This window comes from Argentina silus (genome assembly GCF_951799395.1).
Source record: "Argentina silus genome assembly, chromosome: X".
NCBI lineage: Eukaryota > Metazoa > Chordata > Actinopteri > Argentiniformes > Argentinidae > Argentina > Argentina silus.
Window position 1 is genome coordinate 20,082,102 of NC_139653.1, and position 26,203 is coordinate 20,108,304.

The 26,203-nt window shown below is 41.6% G+C and overlaps 1 protein-coding gene across 1 annotated transcript in view; it reads right to left on the reverse strand.

Annotated features, from left to right (window-relative positions):
* LOC310822275 (phosphofurin acidic cluster sorting protein 1) overlaps positions 1–19,767 on the reverse strand; it is a gene marked incomplete at its 5' end in the record, with an annotated part of 50,074 nt that extends 30,307 nt beyond the window's left edge. Inside the window, one exon of the mRNA XM_083694621.1 lies at positions 19,559–19,767. Coding sequence (XP_083550747.1) covers positions 19,559–19,767 — 209 coding nt within the window. The remainder of the gene's footprint in view (positions 1–19,558) is intronic.
* Between the last annotated feature and the right edge of the window lie 6,436 nt (positions 19,768–26,203).

A 26,203-nucleotide genomic window follows, 5' to 3' on the forward strand; every position in this document is an offset into this window, starting at 1 on the left:
TACATTGTGCTGCCTGATCTAATTTACATAATCCATTAAATGTTAAAATCTGTGAACTGTATTCTCCCTGCTCTTCAACATGGCTTATCATTATGAGTCGACAATCCTCTCTATACCAACCAGTGCACTCTGAGGAGCACTGTGTCCCTCTGTCTCTGCTCATTTCTCTCTGGATGATGATTCAAATGTAATTTTAGAAAGCTGATGGACTGAGAGGGGATCTCGGGAACAGTTTTTTTTTATATAAGACTGAGGTGTTGCTGCCACCATGCCAGTCTGCAAATGAGACTCATGGCCATTTGTCTGGCCTCCTGCCAGTATCTCCTGTGCCCAAGCTTAGTGCCAGTTAGTCTGCAACTAGAAGGGAGGGACAGCAACAGACTAGGTGTCACATGTATTTGACACATACAGTATCATACAGTATGTAAAATACAGTTTAATACAGATTCACCGACACTAACGCTAAAGCTAGACTAATTAATTTAAAATGTGAGGAACTAGATACTACCAGAGGCCTACTTGGAGGTGATACACAGTCGTTTTCCACTTTTAAGTGTGCATGTGTGTGAGAGAGAGAATCTGCAAGTGTGTGTATGTGTGCGTTTGTGATTCTATGCAGCGCCTACAGGGGGATATGAGCCCCAGTCCCCCTTTGGCTCAACCTCATCATCAGTCCTACACAATGACACACACAATCTCCACAAGGAACACTCACACGGGATCAGAGAAAGGTTAACAGCAGCCTCCTAAAAGAGACAAATCCTCCTATTTGGCGTTGTCAAGGGCCCAATGGGGGATCACTGTGTGTGCTTCTCTCAGCCAATCCCACAGTATTATGAAACCAAAAAAGAATAGGGGATAACATCTATACAGCTCTCTCCAATGAAATATTTCAGTGAATCGCTCATTTGAAATAAAAGATAACTCATAATATGTTTTCAGTCTGTTTTCTTGTTGATAAGATCCCAGGGGGAAAAATCCCTGTGAATCTGTGTGTTTGCTTGGGTTGTACTGACACAACACACTGCTTGCCAAGGTCTGCCAGTTGGGTCATAATTGTTATGGCCTGAGTGTATTGATCCTAAAGGTTGTTTACATTTGGAGTCAATTTGACTTTGGCCCTTAGTATGTCGCTCCCTCTCTTTCTCTCCCGCTCTGCTACTTGACTGAGACAGTGTGACATGGGATAGTGTAATGCAGGGGTACTGTGGTACTTGAACAATATCTGATGTTGTGGGACATCAACAAAAGCTAAATAAGCATGAAGAAACTACTAAACTGCACACAAATGGCTTCGTGGATAATGGGCCTGTTATCCCTGAATCTTGAACACTAACCTACCGTACTACCCACTATCAAATCTCTCCAATTAAAATCAACAGCTTCCACTGAGGTCTCTCTCATCATTCCAGAAGCAATGATTTTAAAGGTTTGCAGTCTTGCAATTAGTATCGGTGGGAGACTGATCCTGCTGACAGATATACAGTAACTATAGAGCACTACCCTTTTTGACTGATAGGCCAATTGAGTCTTTTCTTATCACAGAAGCCTACTACAGCTAATGGGTTGAGAGTTATATAGAGAGAAGCCCAGCTCAGCTCCTTAGTGCACTCATGAAGAGTAATTTCCCTGTCCCTAATGATTGGCCCATTGGCCTCTGAAACAACCAGGGACATTTCTGTCTCTCTTGACATTAAAGATAAGACCTTTCAAAGTGACACATACTTACATACTGTATGCTAGGTTTTGAAAGGGAAATGCAAAGTATGGGCTTGGTGCAAAATTCCACCACCTGTGCAGGGAGAGGAAGAAGATTTGGAATGACAGTGAGTATGTCGTCGTTCATTTCCTTTCTGAGGTAACCAGCACTCTCTCATACGGTAGCTCTGCTTTATGTAAAGCCCAAAAACAGCCATGATATCGATAGTCCCTCACGCAAAGTAGCCATGCTTATCATTCACTACAGTGTGTTTTGATAAGAGAATCTAGGTGGCAGCTTAATAAATAACACAAACAACACAAAGCATACATTCCTCCGTAGGCATACAGCAAGAGGAGGAGCAGAAGATCAATATCACTATTTTTCACTATGTTCCCTTACTAAAAATCTTGTTACCTTGATCTAGGCTATTTTCCCCTTTTGAGAAACAGAAAGAGAGCTTACATAAAACCAGATATCTTCCTCATTCTCCTGCTTCCTTAGTAGCATAGAAGCTACTACGGGGGGGGGGGGGGGGGGGGGGCGGGGGCTTTTCCCCATGACAATGCTCTTCCGCAATAACTCACATTCATCTCTAGCATTCTAGAATTCTCAGTCTCTACTTAAAACTCTGGCCTCACTCTTCTTTCCTCTCAACTTTGTGATAAGGAGGAGACTCAAAGCAACATCATTCATATAAGCCAATCAGTGGAACTGATTATATCACAGTCCTTTGCGAGATCTGATGCATCACCAGGACTTGGAGCACCACTGAATATAACACACAGGTAGAAACCCATTAAACACAGGGGGAAAATATAAGGATTTCACAACCATTGTTTCCCGAATGCAAAAATATAAACAAATGTGATATGTGCTGCCAAAAAGCCTACCAACCTCAGCAATCTGTTCTATAGCGTGAGTATTGAATGAGTTGAATGAGTATTGAATAGCTCCCCTGATGTGCATAGAGTTTAACAACTCTATGCACTCCCTGTTAACAACTCATTCAATACTCACATGACTGACATCCAATATAATTTGGCAATAATGGGTAGGGAAGGAGCTTGTTGAAGTTACTGCATTATGAATGATGGCGGCAGCCACTGCACTAGAATCATTTGAGAAAAATCTATACTCCTCAAACAAGACTGCTTATCTAGTGCCACTTAACCAACCATAGACAAATATTTGGTTTCAGATAAGAAAGCCCTGTGATTACAGTTTGAATATCTTACCTTGTCCAATTTCTCAACCAAATGGATTAAAGAGGGACTGCACTGGCTGATTTCGGCCTAACCCTTTTCCTCCTTATTTAAAAAAAAAAAAAAAAAATGCAACTGAGAACAATATTTTTTTCTGGAATATGTGGTTTGATGTACCATCCAAAGCTCAACCTTAAATTTGTCATGGAAAGGAGAGGCATCACAACTTTCCACAATCTGTTCTCGGACTGACTCGATTTAGATTGAACATAAAAAAAATGGGTTTATGTCCAGTTATTGTTTTTACACTTTTTAGGACATTTTGGGGCTAGAATTGATGTATATGACTACTACTGACGCTACATAGACTGCTTTCAACAAGAAAAGTTTTTCGCTTCAGTTCCTCTTTAAATGATTACACTGACTGGCAAAGTAAGAGGAACTTGTAAATATACTATTATCAATCAGACAGTCATATCCAATCTAAATATGTTTAGTAGAGCATGCAGCAAACTGCACTCAACCCACTTCCTAAACTCTAACATCAGTGAGATGTGTTCCATCAGATAGATAGTGAGACCAAAAGTACTTTTCCCGAAGAGTGACACCGAGAGAAGTAGTCCCCATTCCCACACCTCCTGCATGCCACCGATGTACAAACCTGTCAATACAGTAGCACCATCATGGCAGATCTCAAAACTGCCATTTCTCAGATTCTGTTCTTGCTAGTTCAGTTCCACTGATTGGCTTCGCCCACCTGTCTAAGACTGAAGAAAGGAAACAAAATGAACTGAGGGAAGATTAAAGAGGTAGGGATCAACCCAGGGTTGGGTCTGCAACAATGAATTCAAGTGATACAGCAAAGAAAGTGGCTAGAAATGTGTTTTTATTTTTACTACAAAGCATTAAGTTTAATGAAAATCCAACACATGCAATGCAGTTTCAGCACCATCCCTCATGTGAAGAATAGTTGTAGCTGGATCATCTTATGGGTATGTTTGTCACCAGCAGGGACTAGGGAGTTTGTCAGGATCAAGAGAAAATTATGAAATTTGCTTAGTTGGTAGTGACATTCTAAAAACATGTTTTGTTTTGTCATTATGGGGTATTGTGTGTGGTTTGATGGCAAAAATGAATGAATTTTAAATTGAGTCTATACTACAACAAAATGCGAAAAAAAGTGAAGGGGTCAGAATACTTTCCGAATCCACTATGTGTGTCAGTTTCTTCGGTCCTCTTAGTTTATCTACCCAACATTCCTATTAATCCAGGATATGCTGCAGCGAGATACTGCATGTGGTGCCTCTATTACAGAGTGGAATGGGACATTTCCCAGAGTAGTGCCTTATGAGGCACTGAAACATAACATGCCCGCACCTAGATTAAACAGGATCTACAAGAGGCTAGAGAAAATTCAGAGCCTTGAATGAAAAAAAAGGTAATTCAATACTTTGATATTCAGCATGTGGGTTCAACTGAATGGAGTATTTTGATATTCTGTAAAGGCAGGCTGAGAAACAGTAAGACAGAAGGCAGCGTGTACAAGAGGTAAACAGGGGAGATGAGAGGTAACCAGGGGAGACAAGAGGTAACCAGGGGAGAGCATTGGAAAATTATTCTATGCACTCTTATCTCTTATCACTTTTATCTCACTTGTGTAATTTATTTGCTGCTTGACACATGGTTCTGACTGGAACGAATCAGGCACTCTCTGAGTGGTCACGGAACAACAGCTGTTCCTCCTCATAGCCTCACATGTTACATCTTAACCTGCATAATATCAGGAAGAAAAAAAAGCCCTGTATCGAGCATAACGCTGCCTAAACAAAAACACACTTTAGCTATTCTTTTCCTCCTGGTCAGCATGCCAGATGATGTTTTGCCAGTCCTATGCCCTCGACTCACTGCACAGCGATTGTCAAAGGCAAAAAACAGGCGGAAGTGGATGATGGAAAATGATGTAACACAGAGCTGAAATAAAAGAGATGGTGTCTGCCAGGGGGGGTGATGGGATTGAGTTTATACAAAAGTGAAAAGAAAAAAATAATATTCACAATCCCAAGGCTTTCAACGGACTTTCGTTTCTGCTCTCCCTGTTCAGTTCTTTAACTCTCTCTTCATATTCTCGCAAAAAGTGCTTTACATTGCCCTCCATGTAGGCTATTCCCTTCATACAATAACACGCCTGAAGCCTAAATTCTCAAGAAAGCAGTGTAAAGCAATATTCTAAGGAATCATGGAAAAGCCATTTTCTCTCTTCAGTAAAAGCTACAGCTAAAGAAAGCACTTTGATCTTGTGTAACGCCATTACCTGTTCATGTCTGAATGCATAATTGAGACCAAATAAAGAGTTGGCTTGTTTAATAGCTGCTTCTCCTGAATATTTCATTCTGGTCTGAGGAAAACCGTGAATAGGCTCCCCTGGGGTTATGGTTGTTTATTTATTCTTTCAAATCAACTGTGCTCGGAGCAAACAGGCTCTGCATTGTAGATGAAAGAAGGATCTGGACCTCAACAGATTTGAGGAGAGAAGAGGAGAGTTAAGGTACTTGAAGAGATGCTTAATTGATTTTGTATTCACTTTAGATTATCAGTGATACAGTAAAGACTAATCTGAAAGATCGAATGGGTCAATCTTAACAAGTTCACACAGTGGGGGGTAAAAAAAGATTAGTCTGCACATACAAACTATTTCAGCCCCCAGATGGCCACATGTAAGCTGGGTTTTAATTCTCTGAATGAAATCTCATCAAGGCCAGCGTGAAAGAGGGGAGAGGGCTGAATACAGAAAAAGGACAGGAGGAAGCGATTCATTTGGCATGCCCTGATCCCTGGACAGGCCAGCTCGTATTAGACTCAATGTCAACCTCAACCATACACATCCCAAAATACAGATGTATTATATCTGTAGAATGGAGATGGGACACGACAGATGTATGCATATATTACAGAAGACTCTTAGTGCAGGCCTTTATCCATTGAGAAAAATCCCTTCCATTAAGCCATAGGGACAGTACTTAACAAATCCCCATAGACCCATTTCGGACTGTTGATATGGGTAATGTGTAAAACATGCCATAAGCTTCTACCATGGTTGAAAACAGAACTCTACAGTTTGATTATAAAAATTCAAGCAGAACAACAAGAAAAAAGGTCCACAAAAACAGGGCCATAAAACAAGCAGGGACATAAGAGGGCAAGTGTTTAGAACTTCCACGACGTGTTATAAATATAAGCCTGTTAAGCATAGTCAAATCCATGGCTGGAAGTAAAAGGCGTGTTCTTTGCTGGATAAGGGTGACGGTTGGTATAAGCATTTCCACTAATCCAGAACACATCACAAATCTGACACAGAAAACCTGATCCCTCTGCTGGTCAAGCCAACCATAGGATCACCTTGCAATCCCCAGCCCTTGCAATCCATAACAGGCTGTTTCACCAATGCAACTTCCATATTTCAATGACTTTCAAAGGCACTTCCTGTCAATGTGGAGATGGAATGTAGCTCTGGTGGGCCAGCTGGTGCGGAGAAGAGCAATGGAATGGTTATGCATCACATATTTCATTCATGGGATGGGAGGTTGGACAGGTGTATTCACTCAGGTATGAAATCATACTTTGGGGGTATAGTGTGTAAAGATCTTAACTGAAAGACCTCACCACAGAGAAAAGTGAAGAGAAAATAAACCAACTGTTATTTCTGAGAATTAATGGATGCTGGGAAAAACAATAAATTAATCTCTGCAATAACACTGTTTGTAATATTCTCTCTCTCTCTGTATAAGATCATGAAGCATCCTAAACCTCTAGTGGGTTCTGATGTTACAGGGATTATGTGAAACTTTTATGTAACAGAGTGGTGTCAGTGCATTGGAGCAAAGCTATACAGCAGTCCCATATTCCTTTACCATTGGGGTTCTTACTAAAAAACAATTCCAAAACAGCCATGCAAGGTTAGACTCTCTTCACCTCTGTTGTGTGTTTTTACCACCAATAACTATGCAAAGAACACACACAGACAGTGACATACGTGTGTGGGCCGGTATGTTACAGCCTGATCTAATGTAGGTTAGAAGAAAGCTTCAACACATATAGCCCCCAGTGTGGTTCATCAGACTATTTATAGATCTCTCCCACCTCCTCAGTCTCCTATGGTACCAATTACATACACAGGATTGGGTTGCGTTCGCACCTCAGTATGCTCTGTGGAGCGTGTGACCACACATTCATTTATAGGAACCGGATCTGTGACTGTCCTCCTATGTCACCTCTTTTGCACCAGTAAACAAGGCCTTTTGTTTAACCTGATCACTAATTGATGAGGTCAGCAGGTCTGTTTGTTGTGGACAGACAAGCCCTAGGCAGACCCATTTACTGTACCAATCATCTTCAGGGGAAATTCTCACATTTCAAACTGACACTGAAGGGGGAGACATCAATTCTGCCCCCCTTCCTTAAGATCCCTTCCCCCGATGGTCCAAATTACTGTGATCTCTCTTTGATGTTTACAGGCCCTCTGCTGTGGTGTCATCTGAATAGAATTGATAAGATGAGGTCACATTGGTTCTCCTTGCAAACAGCTCTTAATTTAAATACTATGGTTGAAGCCGGGTATAAGTACAGAAGTAGAGGACAGATTCTCTCTCTCTCTCTTTGTGTCCTGGTCAGAGGTCCCAGGTGTATTGTGAGTATAGTAAAAGATGATGTGGTCTGTCTTTGTTTCTCTCTCTCTTTCTATCATTTATCATTGAGGGTAGAACGTAACTTTTTCTATGATGTATTTGCCTTGTAATAATTGTATACGTTTACAGTATTATTAAAGCCTCATTTGATTAATTCTAACTTGATCATTCTTGCATTAATCAGCACAAACAATTATTCGTTAATTAAATTACTTGGAGTCAGATTATTAATATTAAGACATGCTTTGTTGTTAACAGTACATAGACATATTTCCTTGCCAACCCTTCGTATTGTAACTGCCATCCAAAAAGACCCTACAACACCTTGACCAGGAGAGACAGAATCATACTGCAGAAACCTAGGAGGAGGAAATAGGCTAGTTATTCCTTAGAATAGGGCATTTGCCAAAAAGCAGGGGTATGAATGACAACATCATTGCAACTGCAGTCGAGAAAAACATAGAGGATAAATATGAGATTAATATGATTGTAATGCAAATCTCCAATACAACACATATTAGAATGTGCTGCCCCTTGCTCTCCAGTTACAGAATGATCTGCACTCCTTGGTACCCAATAGTAAACCAAGCAAATAGTGCTGAGCAGAGCAAAAAATACTTAACAACTCAGAATACTCTACTACAGCATGATTTTTTATTATACCTTGTCTTTAACATGTTTCTGAAAAACCACTGATTATTCAACACAACTTTTGGTAAACAGTCTGAAAATGCATTTGCATATCATAGAAACACTAGACACAGTATTCAAAACTCCACTGGATTATTTATTATTGCATACACTATAAATATTACGGCAAAGATGGCCGACTTTGCATCGACTTCATACATTTTTGCACATGCAAATTGGAGATGCTCATCTATACCCTTACTACAGATAACATTTCAAGAATTTTTTCCAGTCGTCTGAGTTTGATTTGTCAATTTGTAGGCTATATTTGTAGGCTATTTGAACCTGGTCTCTGTGAAGCTGTGAGACAGTGAGAAGGTCAGAGTTGAGAATAGGAGCTTTATAATCCTATTATGGTGGACCGCCTGCGCAGCAGAAAACCCCTCTGCTTGACGTATTGTCTGGAGTCATAAGATGCTCATCATTCAGAGCGGGGTCTTCCTTAAAACAACCCTTAATCAACTGTGCACACAACCCTACAGGCCATTTACTTTGATAGTATTAAAAGGTGAGGTTTAGGTTTTTACACATTTTTGCTCTCGAAATCTAGGTACATAGTACAGTAGACTAGTGATGTACATTAAAACATCAAAGGTTTGAGACTGCAAGCACAGCAGAGCAGAGACAAAACTCCAAAGCTCATTGCGGCCTATAAATCAAATGGCTAGACTTGAAGAGATCTGGAATAAAAAAAAACAGCATGAATAAGTAAAAGAATGACGCATATACTGTAAATGTAGTCCACTATTTATAGCTGACTGGCTTATGTAAGGTTGATGTTATTGTGCTGGTCTTCAAAAAAGCACTTCAGATGAATTATCTTAAAATAGCCTTATGAATGAGTTGAGTGTGCAGAGACAAGTCCAATGAAAAGGACTGAAAGGAGGGGAGTCTAACAAGACATGGACTCTTAGGAGCTTTTACGCATCACAGGGTCAACTATAGCTCCAGGGTCAACTATAACTATAGCTCCATGTGCAGCCAAATGCATCCTCACAACGTACAGAACTATTAATTCAAATGTGAAGAAATCCACAATCCAGGTCACAAGAATATGTGAAATTAAAATTAAAAAGTGACAAAATGATGTATTTGCCACTAGTCCAAATTATGCAAGACTTTCCGATCAGCGCATTGACTTAGAGTTCTGGTCTAAGTACATGTTTTCCAAGGTCAGATGGACAAACACACGGTAAATATAAACACCTCAATAGTAAACATAGGCTCAGGGTGGCATTAGATCTATATCCTAATCCCATTGACCTTCTACTACGGGGTATTAACCTGAGCAAGCTGTTGGATTTGTGGAACCAAATGTGACTGGTGTATAGAATCAATTCACTTATCAGTTGCAGCTCATTTCATTATTCACTAAGGTCTTAACAGCAATTCTAATACACACTTTAACTCTGCCTCTCATCCTACACTCTCCATCACTATGATTGCCATGACCTGCTTCCTTCAATGACTGCAAGTCTTAAGGAGATTAGGCTACACCCTGACCCTCTCAAACTCATCTATCGTCAAACACAGACAGACCAATGGTCTTAACCCAGCAACATTGCAGTAGTGGCCTGCCTCTAGACTGAGAGTACACATGGCTGCCATATGACACTCACATATGTGGATATTATGTGCAAATAGCCTAGTATGAGACATGGTAAAACAAAGCCATAGAAAGGACAATACTTACAGAAACAAACATTGGTAATGTGCATTGTCAATGCTAATGATGCCAGCTGCAATGCTGCTGACAGAGGATTTACTAAATTTATCCTGAGTCAGAACATTTTAGGCCTTGTAAGCAATGTTCCCAAAAAGAGAAATAGAGGGGAAATCTGGACTGGCCGCAGTGCAATCAATGACAGAAGAAACACAAAGTTCAGCAAATACCCTGCAACTCTCCAAATATTGATGTGCAGGATGGTGCTTTATGATATATGCACCAGGGAGTATCTATTGTACGTCAAAAGGAGTCTAGTCCCTTTGAGCATTACATGGGGGACAGTTATTGTTTTTTCTTCCCCCTCTCTGTCTCTCTACTACTCATCCTCTCTCTTCAAAAACGGCCAAAGGGTTTTACTGCAACAAATGCCAACTTCATTCTTGATTCTACCTACTCATGATTCCAAACAATTCCCTGTGGTTTAACATGTCCTGATGATTAATCTGCGGCATCCATCCTGACACCTGCTTTTTCCAGTTATACTGCAGTTCTATGAGTGTGCACTATAGAGCAAAGTTCTTGTGTTGTGTTGAACTAAGTTGAAAACTGTGTATGGATATGGACAGCTGAGGGAGCGGACAGAAACGGGTCTGAAACGGGTCTGAAACGGGTCTGAAACGGGTCTGCTCCTGCAAATCAGGAGAGACAACAGTCAAGTTGAGGCACGATCCCATAATATGATACAGACAGAGAGAAAAATGAGAGAGAGAAATACAGTGACCCTGACAGAGACATGATGACTGGATGGCTACATGTCATCTATACACCATATGCCACTGAAGAGACAGGCCTGTCCCAGAAGTGTTCACTCCACATCCTCCTGTTTGATGGATGCACATTTAACATTTGATGCAGTTAAATCATCTTAATTATAAATTGTGGCAATTCAGGCTAATGATCTATGTTCATGGTTCCTTTTTACAGATACCATAGACAGGCAGAGTGGCATTAGGCTTGCCACTGTAGAGTTGATTGACATCAGAAGCTATGGCCATCCAATGGCACAGTAAAATTCCAATAAAATCTGTCCCTAATCTGTGATTATTCTCCTGGGTGGAAGATCCAGTTAACTCTCCTTATTTGAGTCTTGCATACTGTGTGTGGATTGGTTTGCTGTACTGTCCTCTCTGTTCTGTTAAAAAGAAATAGATTCTTATAACATTGTAATAACATGAAGTCAACTCTTTAAAATCCCATTTTCAGTACAACAAAATTATAACACTACGAACAAGACAATAACATTTTATTTTGTTAATTAGAACGCAACCATTGTTTCATTAGAATCTGAAGTAAACACACAATATCTCTGCATAGGCCTACAAGTGTGCAACATTGCTAAACAAAATTTGTGTCATGTGCATTCAGGCATAGTTTTGAACAACGATGACAGCACAGCAAAAGCCAGAGAGAGTGTTTTTGTCCTTGACATAAACAGCCTCTGTGTTGCTGCTGGCACACTGCTCAGGAAATGCCTGAGGGGAGAGGTGGGTAAGAAGAGGGGAGAGGAGAAAAGACAAGCTTAAAAATATTGTGTCTTTTTCCAGGGTGCTTATTTTGACAGGATCCTCCCTGTGTCAGAGGAACGCTTACATATTTCTTACTTCTTGGCTCAAAGTGCTCACATGCTCCCTCCCTGAGAAGGGGATCTCCCTGCACGACTGGAGACCCAACTAAAAAACCAAAACAAAATCTGGCAAATCTCCTGTTCTGAGGCACAGAGAGGGGAAAACAGAAACCCCTCTTCCCCTCGGTCAGGAATTTATCAGATCCATGCCTGAATGTTCCTCCCTCAAACTGGACCAGCTCAGCAGAGCTACTCAACAGGGAGGGCAGTCCACAGCTCCACCACTGCCCTGCAAGTGAGGGTTTGGAGGTCAAGAGGTGGGATGGGGGGCTCTTTGGCTGCATTACCAGCCCTCTGGTTGTGAGGAATGTCAAATGTTTCCCAAGGAAATAATTCCCTCTCCAGGAAGTCAGGGAGAGGAAGCCAAGAGAGAGAGAGAGAGAGAGTCCGCTCATTTAGGGGAGGAGCATTGTCAGGGGTTGGGGCGAGAGCAGTGTGCCATCGTAGGATAAGATCACAGGGGTGTGACCTGAAATGAAGGGTCAGGAGTCAAGACTGTCCAGGTCTTCACACCAGGCACCCTTCCAGAAATTCAGTGTGAACTAAGGTCAGGATATGCTTCATTAGAGCAATGTCTGAAATCAATCTGGGAAAATACCTGGCAACAGAACCTTGAAAACAAGGGTGAACTACTGGAGATCTTTTAGAGGGAAACTTTATCCTCCCAAGAATTTTTGGAACAGGAAACCATGCTTGCAGGGAATAAAACAAAACAGACCAGAACTACAGAAGAACGATGAAACTCAACAGCCTACAGAGCTTGATGGAATCTTCCCATTACAAAAGTGAGCGTTCTGAGAATGAGGATACAGTCTGAGTTTAGGCGATTGTGTTAATATACAGTGTAGCTGATTAGGTTGAATATATTTGTACTGTAGTTATTTTCATGTCTGTTTAGCCTATTGTACAGTATCCATAGTGTGCCTGATATAGCTATAGGCTAGCAGTTGTTGCAATATGGTTGTTGTAGATGTTACACAGACATGAAGTTCAATGTCACATTCCTGGAGGGCCCTGGAGAGCGACGGCAGGGTCCTGTTTATGATTCCAAAGGGAGGGGATTAAGCAGCCAGGCCCAGTGTGCAGCATCAGATTACGAGCTCATCTTCTTTTTCAGTTATGAAATCAGATTACTGCAGCTCCCCTGGTGGGAGGAACAATGTCCAGAGCTAGGGATGGAGGGGTGTGGGGGAGATCAAAGGGGAATGCCCCTCTGATAATCAGTTAAAATGTGACAGAACAGTCGCTTTTTATGTGGTTCATGGGAGTCTCCCTAATTCTGTGTAGGCCTAATTCTGATGAGAATATGCAGCTGGAATTGAGGGCAGGGTTACCCAAGCCAAGGTTGCATGCAAACATTGCATATAACGTGTCTGTGTACGTTAGGAACGTCTAATCAACATCATTTGTCTGGATCATCAGTACTTTTCTACACAAGAAAGCATTCTGTATGTGATGTCATAACAGGGCCCCATCAATTAATCTCTGCTGAACTAGAACAAACTGCACGCCTCTGATGCCAAATTATGCCCTCACACAGACCTCAGTTTGGTTTTAATTGTTTCCTTTCTCCTTTGCACAGCACACATCCAACTGATTTCCGCTTGGGCAAGCCACCGCAGCAGGGCAGAAGAAACAGGCAAAGCCTCAGCCTATCGACCGCATAGTAAAATCAATTACCATAAAGATAGGCCTACACTGGCCCTGCCAGTCACAGGGAAATGGGGTCAGATTAGGGATTGCACCAAGCAAGCATGGATGGCCTGTACATACTTGATAAACATCTGTGTGAAACTGTTTGGAAACACAGACAGCAAATATGACCCTTCTCAAAATGACAGCCCATAAACTACAAACAGTTTTCTACAAATATTTGATTATAAGTAAAACATTTACAGCTGAGGTGAAAAGTTTGACCACTAGATGTCAAAGATCTTTTGAGTTCTTGGTAGAGAGGCATCCCATACCTCCTGCTGCACATTTTGTGGCCTCTGCAGTTTGCCCTCTGCTATGGCTCCAAACACTTTCACTCAGTGTCCTACCTAGATCCACAAAATATCCTACTGCCCTTGTCTATCTTAGATTATTCTGCAACATTTACAATACACTGGTCAGCTTTTCATCCCAGAGAGGAAGGGAAAGAGGAAGAGGATAAATAACTTTGATCACCGCTAAACAGAGGCATCACGTTGCTGCAGTTAAAAGGAGGGTATGGGGTGAGGAGGGGTAACCAGTGAAGAAAAGGGTGTGTACATTTTAATAAATTACCTAAGAAGGTTGGGCATACCACTGTATTATCATAAAAACTTAACGTATAAAATCATCAAAACTTGAGTTCAATGACAGGAAAACGTAGATGTATCTATGCAACTTCTCTCTATGAAACCATCAAGTGAATACAATCATACCTTTATTAGATTAGTGCTCCCAATCTATGACACATGGTTGTTAAATCTGACTATTCATCCCCCAAAAAAGGAATCAATCACACAAATTCACAAACTCTACAGCACAAATAGATCTAATATAAAGATAAAACACACTTATCCAAAATAATTTGGATGAGGGAGGAAAAACTAGGTTACAGTATGTAATGAATTGAGAGACATCACGCTAATCCAAGTGGTACAAAGAAAGAGAGCGAGAGAGAGAGAGAGAGACTGAGAATGCAAGGGGGGAAGAGAGACTGAGATGGAGATAGCATAGATGCCCACTAAGAGACAGAGGCTTTGAAACAAAGACGAAAAGAGCTGTGACAGAAGATAGAAGTAGACAGAAAACTCTCCCCTGGATGATTCTTAAGGACTCTGCTGAACATGTTCTACCAGTGAGTGGTGGCCAGCACAATGCTGTACTGAGGGGGTAGCATCAAGGAATGTGACACCAAGAGGCTGAACAAGCTTACTAGGAAAGCCGGTTCTGTCCTCGGTGTCACCCTGGACACTGTGAAGAAGTTGGCCTATAGGAAGGCGAGGACTAAACTCCTGGCCACCATGGACAATCCCTCCCATCCCCTACATGACACTGTGGCAGAGCAGAGAAGCTTCTTTAGCAACAAATTATTACAACCACGTTGCACTAAGGAGCGCTATAGGAGATCTTTTCTGCCTGCTGCAATAAGACTGTACAACTCCTCCTCTGGCTGGCTCGATCAGGGTGATGAGAGTCAGGCTGGGGGAGGTTAAATCATACTGGACTTTTCTTATTGTATATAATGTTCCAGATGTATCTACAGTGCATTCAGAAAGTATTCAGGCCCCTTCACTTTTTCCACATTTTGTTATGTTACAGCCTTATTCTAAAATGGATTCAATTCATGTTTTCTTCTACACACCCCATAATGACAAAGCAAAAACAGGTTTAGAAATGTTTGCTAATTTATTACAAATAAAAAAATGAAATATCACATTTACATAAGTATTCAGACCCTTTGCTATGACTCAAGTGCATCCTGTTTCCATTGATCATCCTTGAGATGTTTCTACGACTTGATTGGAGTCCACCTGTGGAAAATTCAATTGATTGGACATGATTTGGAACGGCACACACCTGTCTATATCAGGTCCCACAGTTGACAGTGCATGTCAGAGAAAAATCAGACCATGAGGTCGAAGGAATTGTCCATTTGTTTCGAGGCACAGATCTGGGGAAGGGTACAAAAAAAATCTGCAGTATTGAAGGTCCCCAAGAATACAGCAGCCTCCATCATTCTTCAATGGAAGAAGTTTGGAAGGACCAGGACTCTTCCTAGAGCTGGCCACCCGGCCAAACTGAGCAATAGGGGGAGAAGGGCCATCGTCAGGGAGGTGACCACCAAGAACCCAATGGTCACTCTGACAGAGCTCCAGAGTTCCTCTGTGGAGATGGGAGAACCTTCCAGAAGGATAACTATAACTGCAGCACTCCACCAATCAGGCCTTTATGGTAGAGTGGCCAGACAGAAGCTACTCCTCAGTAAAAAGCAAATGATAACCCACTTGAATTTTGCCAAAAGGCACCTAAAGGACTCTCAGGCCATGAGAAACAAGATTCTCTGGTCTGATGAAACCAAGATTGAACTCTTTGGCCTCAATGCCAAGCGTCATGTCTGGAGGAAACCTGGCACCACTCATCACCTGGCCAATACCATCCCTACAATGAAGCATGGTGGTGGCAGCATCATGCTGTGGGGATGTTTTTCAGCGGCAGGGACTGGGAGACTAGTCAGGATCAAGGGTAAGATGAACAGTGCAAAATACAGAGAGATCCTTGATGAAAACCTGCTCCAGAACGCTCAGGACCTCAGACTGGGGCGAAGGTGCACCTTCCAACAGGACAACGACCCTAAACACACAGTCAAGACAACACAGGAGTGGCTTCAGGACAAGTTTCTGAATGTCCTTGAGTGGCCCAGCCAGAGCCCGGATCTAACATCTCTGAAGAGACCTGAAAATAGCTGTGCACCGACGCTCCCCATCCAACCTGACAGAGCTTGAGAGGATCTGCAGAGAAGAATAGGAGAAACTCCCCAAATACAGGTGTGTCAAGCTTGTAGTGTCATACCCAAGAAGACTTGAGCTGTAATGCCAAAGGTGCTTCAACAAAGTACTGAGTAAAGGATCTGAATACTTATGTAAATGTGATATCAGTTTCTTATTTTTAATAAATTAGCAAACATTTCTAAAAACCTGTTTTGGCTTTGTCATTATGGGGTATAGTGTGTAGATTGATGAGGGGAAAAAAATAATTTAATCCATTTTAGAATAAGGCTGTAAGATAACAAAATGTGGAAAAAGTGAAGGGGTCTGAATACTTTCCGAATGCACTGTATCTATTCAACTCAAGGGATCATCTTTGTGTTACTCCAGCCATTGTTTGGCTTTTCAGAGAGACTGTTTACAGTCTGCCCTATAACAGGCATTGTGGAGGCAGGCAGGCATGGCAGAGTGCTGGAATGAGAACAATGCTAAATGTTCAACAGACAGCTGCAAGCAGCCGCCATAAGGGGGAGGGTGGGGGGGGCACAACAACACTGAGCCCGCCAAGTAAAAAGCTTCCATTCAGCCCGCTGTCAGACCATACAGTGGCACAGGTCTGTTTTCTCAAGTGCTACCGAGCCATGGCTGTGCCAACAGCAGAGCTGCCAGGAACCATTCCACTTAACTGGGGAGGCCTGTGATAAAAACATAACATAACTGAGCCTATTACAGAGAGGTTTGACAAAATAGGCTATTACCTACATGCACAGATTGGCTGAACTAAAAGACAGTTGGTAGATCATGGCACTAGTAATTATGAGATTGTGGGTTTGATCTCAGCTGGGACCATATACAACACATGTATGCACTCACTGTACTGTAAGACTTTGGATAAAAGCATCTGCTAAAGGCCTTAAAAAACAGTCTTCCAATCACATAGTCAAACACTGCAATCTCCTGACTTGGCTCTAGTTTAATGCTTTGCTTAATTTTTCAAAACCAAAATAAATATCAATGATAGCCAAAGAGAAGTAATGTATGTTCAACTTTTCTCATTGAAAGGCAGCAGAAGCAAGATCTTCAAATTGTTAAGTCAAATAGTAGTCAGCCCTAAAACTGATGGCCTTATACTGAATCTAGTCTAGTCCAGGTTTGAAAACACAAAGCCACATACCCTGGTTTAGGGTGTCTAGCTATGAGTGAAGAAGTGGCCCTCTCCACAGAGGAGATATCGCTTCAGATCCTGCAACAAAACCAGCCCTCCACATATGCCAAGGGTCGGTGCAGGAACAAGCTGCTGCATACAAGGAAGCCCAGCCCCTGAAAGCATGCCAGGGCAGTATCCCCTATACAGAGGCCCTCGGACAGGCAAACCTGACCTAGTGATACAACATTAGTCTAGACTCTAAGCATTCAGCTGAAAACACTGTATTGAAGTAGCACTAATATTGAGGTAGGAGGATATTAATAACAACCAAACACAGCAACGAGTCAAACCATACTAACCATAATACACAGCACCATCATACGTGACAGCCCTTTAAATATTCTGCACATTATTCCATCATCAACCTCACTTGTTGATCTTTAATCCATGTCATCCTCCATGGAGAGTGTATAGGAATGGGGCGCAGGGAAACAGAGGTGCCAATCATTAGAAGAGGCTAACTGTGTGAAGCACTGTCTATAAATGCACTGAAGTTTCTCTTGCCAACATGTGAAGTCTTACAGCTTAATGGATGCATCTAGGCACAAAAACAGCAGTCTCCTATAACAGCTCAACAGATCTCCCTTCAGCAAAAGTGATAGGCTGAGCAAACACAATGCCTGTAAAGAACATATTAAATTGATGAAGATATTGCTATACATTTTTGTATTAGGCTTAAATGCAGTTGTAAAACCAAAACCCAACCAAATATCGACAACTTCATTAACAATGGCTAGGTCAATTATGTTGACTGTTTTAGGTAACAAAGGGACAGATAGGCTTATAGGAGCCCATCCGACTGACGAGAAAGTTCAGTTGGTGTGTATAATCAGTGTTAAATTCAGCATAAAATCATAGTGGTTCGCCCTCCATTTTTAGGGAACATGAATGAAAAGAAACTGAAGAGCACTGTGGCCCAATGGAAAAGAAATCCTAATACCAAGAACAAGTCAAAAATGTATCTCCCAAAACAGTCTACTCAAAAACAGTAGTAGATAGGACAAGATAATAGGCCTCTGTGGTTTCTCATTGCCACTTAGACAGCCTTGTTGTCACTTCAATCACACACCAAAACATCATCCACAGAAGAACTGACTTATTTTGATGACTAGCCTCGATTCACAAAAAGGAGGTTTGAAGATAACCACACATAATTTCAACACGCTTTTATTGTGGTAAGATTTCCAGCATGTTGCCAACACACACACACACACACACACACACACACAAATCCTTCCCCCTCTCGCCCAGTGCGTGGGACACATCTAGGTCAAAGCTGATTAATTTGCCCAGAGCTCCCGTGAGGATCCCGATCAGGTGGTGGCATTGCCTGCTCTCTCCGACTGTGATTACCACCACAGGAAATCACCTCAAAAGTCAGCTCTGCACACCTCTGTACAAATATAGGACTATGTGGATGACTGAGGGTGCAATGGTGAGAGGAATTCAAAATTATGAGTAGCAAGTAAGAATACTTTCTCCCTCAGAGGACTGGAGTGGTGACACTGGTCGCACAGGAAGTTTTTGTAATCGAAATGGTGGGTCAAATATAACCACTGGTTATGGAGCAGTGGTGGCAAGAAAGACAAAGAGAAGATGAGTCATGACACAACCTTCACAAAGAATAACAAAAAAGGAGAGGGAGACTTTAAAGAAGAAGCCTCTTTAAAGAGTGTGTCATATGAGATCAGTGACATCTGTGCCATAGTACTTAAGAGCTTTGGCATGTAATATTTGCCTTGAAACAATTCAAGCATGTCCTTAGCTACAGCTTGGCAGTAATAGTGTAAGCACTGTTTAAAGGCCTACAAGCTTAAACTTCACTGGCATGTTTCTTTTTTCCCCTTTTTTTTATTATAAAGAACACACACGTTTTTTTTTGCTTAGACTAACAAGGATTAACACCCTCAACATAAAAACAACTACATTATTAGGAAGCTAAATCTAATTAAGAAATAGTTAACGTTACATTCGACTGCAGTATGTATGTAATAATGTCTAGACAAAAACAAAAGGCAGACGGATTATGGATATAATGCGAGTAGAAAGTCATCCATCCCTTTTTTTGTAAACACACAGCTAACCTAGCTAGCTAGCTTAGCTATGCATACTCACGAGACAGACACAAGTAGATCAGCCTAACTGTTAGCTTCATATGTATGAATATGAAGTTGCTCTACACACTATTTTCATAGCAAGCTAATGAAAAAAAAGAAGAAAATAAATGCTTGCCAATATTTGGTTAACATGCACGCTAACGTTAGCTACCTTGGGACACAGCTTGGAGATGAGCGGTCTATCTCCCAGGTCGCAAAGAGGTTCATAGGTACAGGCATGGGGCCGGAGCCCCCCGAACCAAGGACAATAGCCCCCGCGACCGCTCCAGTCGGGATGGTTGTCGGGGCTGGTCCACTGCCACCGCTGCTTGGGTTCAGGAAGGCGGCCCGAACCCCTCCTCTCTCTACAGCCGCCGCCATCATCCCTACTGACTCTGGAAAGCAGCTCTAGCTGACTGTGTGTCCCTGGCAGATCAGCTAGGGCTCGCACTGCTGCCGCCTCACCCGTGTGGAACACTTTCAACCTCGCTCCAGTCCAGTCAGCTTCACAGGCTGTAGCAGTGAAGATTCGATGCACAGTAGTGTGTGGCGATGCTGATAGGCGGAGCATGCAATTCATAGAGCAAAGGAAACACGCTCCTTTTCAAAGCGATAGGGGGAGCTGTATGTATGTATGCGTGTGCGTGTGTGTGTTTTGGGGAACCTTGCCTATCGTTCCTGTCAAAGAGGATCTCTGATACTGTTGCAGTGTCGAGAGGAGAGAGGTGTTCCAGTCACATCCCCTGAGTTGAGCAAAGAACTTGTGTAACTTTGCCATCAAATAAATCTGATGTTAACACTGTTGTCAACCAAAATCCCATAATCTTTTCCAGATCCATTTAATAGCCACATGAAGCAAGCACACAGAGTATCTTTAGTATCTTTAATTCCTAGTTATTTACGAACTGTCAATAAAGAGCTAGTGGCAACCATTGATAATACATGGCAATGATTTTGTCCCCTAACCCAAACTCAGCTGAGTGTCTAACCAATGAGAATGGTCATGTAGAAACAAAACACTAATGCCAAGCAAGCAAAAACGTCTCATTTTGGAGACTAGTTTTCTCAAACAAATCTTCTGTACATCCATTATTGATGTTACTGCATGAAGTTTGCACACGTGACAGAACTACATCAAAAAACCTTTTCTGAAATGTCCATGTTGCAGAGTAAGTGAGCGCATACTGGGGAATGTAAACAGGTTAGGAGGGTTAGGGGGAAGATGTTGTTGGAGTAGCCTGAGCAGCCTTGAAGCCAGATTGATGTGGGTAGAGGAGATTGTTGGGTTGGTGGGTTGAGGAGTGAGGACAATGTGGAAAACTGTTTCCTTGGGTCAGAGGCAGAACATTGAGTTTTAGAAAAGAAGAAAGAAGCTTTAGCAGCAGACACAGATGAGAAATTAAGGAGGAGGGAGTGGTAAGAGGCTAGGTCACCAGGATGGTCAGTTTTCCTCTGTTTTCCACTACTGTAGCTCACAGGGATTCAGAAAGCCTAGGTGCGGGTGCAGAGGATCGTACTTGCCTAGTGGTGAGTGGACAGAGATAGTCAAAATATGAGGAAAAAGGATAGAAGTATCAGTAAGAAGGGAGAAGGATACAGTAGAGGGTAGGGAGGATAGAACAGAGGAAGACAGAGAGTCCACAGGTTGTGGTGGGTAGTAACAGTATGGATTTGAGTGGGAGGGGATAGATTTGAGAAGGATACAAAGTGATGTTCAGAAACCAGAAGAGGGGTAACAGTGAGGTTGGAGGTGGAGCAGGATCTGCTGAAGACGAGGTCAAGCTGATTGCCTGCCTCATGAGTCTGAGGAAAGTGAGGAAGGGTAAGGTCAAAAGAGGAGAGAAGGTTAAGAAAGCCAGAAGAGTGAAACTTCTCTGACTTGAAGTCATCCAGGACAGTGAGCAGTGTGCCGTCCTGGGAAAGAAGCTGAGAAGGACATCCATCTCATCTAGGAAGTCACCAAACTGACCTGGGGGGTGATAGATAACAACAATGTGAAGTTTGACAGGGAATGTAACATAGACAGCATGGAATTCAAATGAGGACAAGGACAGATGTGATAGAGAAAGGACATTAGATCCACTTAGGTAAGAGGGGGAGCTGGTGCTGTCAGATCAACTTACAAGTGCAATTCACAAATTGCTGATTGCCTAGCAGAGCTGTAAGCCCCTCCTCCCCACCAGCAGTCCTATAGACAGTAATTAGCCTACAAACTACCAATCAAGACCTTCAAACCAGATGGCCAGTCAAAACTATTCAACAGAAACTACCCAGATACTACCCAGAAACCGATAGACTAACCAATCCCACTTATTCAAGCAAATACAAAAGGAACTCTACTCAACCAATCCTGAAGACAGATGATTCTACAGCTATAGACACAAGTACATTGTAAAAATGCAAAGATGTAGAAGTTGAATCATTTGTGGAATATATTGCCATCTGGTGGAACATATAGGCTAGAACTTTAATCAAGATAATTTCTTATCAAGTGATAAGAAATTCTGGGTTCTGAGATTAGTCAAGTGATGGCAAAGAATGCACCCATTTGTCATAGATTTAGGACCATTTTAGACAGATTTCCCAAGAAAATTAAAAAGCATAAAAAATAAAATAAATGCAACAAAGACATGCCTTTAAGTTGCAAAGAAAACATTTGGTTTGAGGGGAAAGTACAGTAGATAACTAATCTACCAATAGGTGGCAGACTCCCTCCACCCTAACAACTATAAGATTGGTTTCTCTCTCTCTCTCTCTCTCTCTCTCTCTCTCTCTCTCTCTCTCTCTCTCTCTCTCTCTCTCTCTCTCTCTCTCTCATATATTTATAGATTTTTTTATATGCTTATAGATTTTTCCTTTACCCCTTCTCATGTAACATGCTTCAATTCTCACTATTTTATAGTCCACCTAGTCCACCTAGTCCACCCCAAGCTCATGTATGAGCCTCTAGTCCAGCCTGCAGGACAACAACACAAGAGAGGTGTGGAGCAGCGTGAGGAAGATCTCTGGCTACAAGCAGGCTATGATTTGAGCTGCTGTAACGCCCTAATTTCCCCCTGAGGAACAATAAAGTACCTATCTATCTATCTATCTATCTATCTATCTATCTTATGATACACGTACACTTCTATGTGAACGGTATAGTAACATTAGAGGCTGCCCCATTTTATTTTTCGCTATTGCAGTATTTCTGTTAAAAAACAAAGACATTGTCTGTTGTCCGTTATTGAATTATTGAATTGACAATTTCCATTGATTTATGATGGCATGTTATCCTATGTGAACCTTATCCTGTGAGTATTGGGGGTTTGGTGGGGGTGTGTGCATACAATATGGCTGCCTTATGACTGTGCCAGTATGTCTGGTACAGGGTGAGCAAGACAGATGCACAGCACAGCCCACTGACACTGCACAAATGAACAACTGTCCCAACCACTGAATTCCTGTAAATATGTCAGAGTCAACATATCTCAGTTGATTATGGCATACCTGTTTTGCCATGGAGGGCTTTGTACAGTATCACAAATGTAGCAGGACTGGTCATCTGAATAATAACAGAAGGTTTATATCCCAAAACCGCATTAAACCTGCAAGTTTGGAGAGAGTCCAGAATGGGAGGCTAGCCACACTGTGTCTGACGTCTTGGATATTTGAGAGGGTTCCAGGTAGCTCCTGTCTCTCTTATGGGCATACGGCCAATGGAGCAGACCTTGAGGCAGAGAGTGGAAGAACAACCGAAATGTAGCTCCACGCTAATACATTACACAAACACATTGGCGCAGTGGTGTTTCACAAACATTTACAGCAGTATCAATTAAATCAGCATATGGTGAATCAGGTTGGCTCATCAAGGATGTTAAGTGGAAAATAACAGATTTGCATTAAGTATGATATGATGGACTGAAACTGGCCTATATTTAAAGGGTAAGATTAGAATCTGTCAAACTGTCCAAAATACATTTTGGTCATCCAAATCATCAAGTTCATTTGGAAAGTACGTTTTCAGTTTCAAAGAGTTTTACATCAGATCCACAGGCTGATGTATCATAAGCAAACAGTATGGGAGATCAGACTAGGGGGAGATGACAGCGTCTGCCATAGTGCCTCCCAGTCCTTTAAGTGGCACTAGATAGCATCACTTCAACATGGTCAATTATTGAAAATAGAAAGAGGGTGGGAGGAGTTCTCTCTGAACCCTGCAGGGCTTAATGGGAGCAAAGCACTAGATTCTCTACCTGGGTATTTGTAATATATAGTGTGAACTGATTAGTTAATGCATAAGGAATAAACAGCATAAAGATATTTCTACACCAGTGTAGTGTAGCAATAGACAGGTAACCCATGTACAGATAATAGAATTCAGTTAAATATTTCTTATTAATGATTTAATTCCTGTCATATTAAAGTATGACAGGAAATTAATCAAGGACTTCAGTGCCATGTGATTACAAGGACGAGCAGATAATGGTATCTGGAGGCTATTCCTTGGATGTCTGATTGACAGTAACTCATAAAGACAAAGGTAAACCTTAAAGACAGGCTTTACGCCTCTTGCAATAACAGGGAACAATGTGCATTTATTTGAGAAAGTACTATAAACATATACCAGACACACCATGGATTTTGTCTACCTCTTATACCTGCATTGAGCTCCCCTGCATGCATTAACCCCAGTACATACTCAACTCATCAGCAGCCACTTTAGATAGTAGTGTTGGGCACTGTCCTTCATTCCAGGGGACTGGGAACATTCTCACTAATGGTAACATGGTAGAGAGAGAGAGAGAAAGAAAGAAAGAGAGAAAGAGTTGTTTTTATGCTCTTTATTTTTTATTCAGTGTAGTGTAGCAATAGACAGGTAACCCATGTACAGATAATAGAATTCAGTTAAATATTTCACATATTATATTACATAAAGTACAGTATATAAAAGCATTCCTTTTATACAATTTAAAGCTTTTATATCCTTGCGATTGTGCAGCCTAAATACGTTTTTGAACGAGTCGAGCAGGCAATTCCCCTTTGCTATTAACATATTAGAGAATAACATTCGTGCCATATCCATATTGAAGCATTATGAAATTCATGACATTTCTCTTGTGAAAGTGCCTTGAGTAGAAATGGAAAATTATAGCGGAAATTATATAGAGCCATATGTTGATTCCCAAAGAGCTGACTAAGTTGTTGCTGATGAGTTTTAAATACTTATGAGTGGGAGTTATGCTACCTGCAGCAAACAAAGACAAAAAAGTCTGTTTATCTGAGTTGGTTCCTCTTGAGGCACATTGAACATCTGCCCTTTTCCATTTTTTATAACTCTCCCTGAGGATAAAGAAATGAACTGAGAGAGAGTGAGGCAAAGTGGAAGAATTAGGTGAATATCAGGGATCACTCAGCAATACACACTCAGTGTACAATTTTACTACACTAACAATTATCTATTCTTACATTTTGGGGCGTGCCACCAACCCCCTCTTCAGAAGACAACTTTCTTATCTACTGTTATGCATCTCACTGCACGCTTATTTCACGCCTGACTCCAATCTAAGCTCTGAGTGATGGTTGAATGATTGGTCTCTGGCATGCAGTCAGACACAATTTAAAAGCCCTATCTGCTTGTAATCCTCTGAAGAGATTGCTACATGCCCAGATTTGTCTGATCAATCCCAAGAACATCTATTTATCCACCATAAAACCAATCTCCTTTTGCACTGGCACTGCTAATCGCAGTTAAACACACATAGAGGTGCAGCAACAGTGCTGACGTAATCAAGGTTTTGTGAGCACAGCAAATTGCAGATGTTATAATGTTCCATGGATCATACACTTCAAGCACAATCGATGCGCAATATCCTCCATCCTTGATATGTCTTATTCACCTCATTTCCTCACACAGGATTGTTTTATTATGTATTTGCCTGTGGTAGATTTCTTATTAATGATTTAATTACATTTAAAAGTATGACAGGAAATTAATCAAGGACTTCAGTGCCATGTGATTACAAGGACGAGCAGATAATGGTATCTGGAGGCTATTCCTTGGATGTCTGATTGACAGTAACTCATAAAGACAAAGGTAAACCTTAAAGACAGGCTTTACACCTCTTGCAATAACAGGGAACAATGTGCATTTATTTGAGAAAGTACTATAAACATATACCAGACACACCATGGATTTTGTCTACCTCTTATACCTGCATTGAGCTCCCCTGCATGCATTAACCCCAGTACATACTCAACTCATCAGCAGCCACTTTAGATAGTAGTGTTGGGCACTGTCCTTCATTCCAGGGGACTGGGAACATTCTCACTAATGGTAACATGGTAGAGAGAGAGAGAGAGAAAGAAAGAAAGAGAGAAAGAGTTGTTTTTATGCTCTTTATTGAGACATATTCACTTAAACAATATCACACCTACTATTTGTGCAGATGTGCATGTTATAGTGGCATTTTCCATAGTTTCTGTGTACATGTTTTTCTAGGACACTGTGTTGCTTCCTTATGCTATCAGGCAACTCCATTGGTCTTGGTAGAATGTACCATCGGGTCCCCTGATGCTTCACTCATTGTGTTATGCTCTGGACGCATGCCAGAAATAATAGTCATCCAATGCTAAGACATTACCATGGAGGTAAGCAGGAAAGAAGAAGAACAACAACAAGCTATCAAGACAAAAGGCTTTCTTGAGTCCTGGACACCCATCTCCTGTGAGAGGCACAGGTCAATCTGTGCACTGTAAAGGCATGGATGGGATGTGGAGGGCCAGAATGCCACACAAAAGACATCTTTTTGGACAAGAGCCGGCACAGGGGAAGATT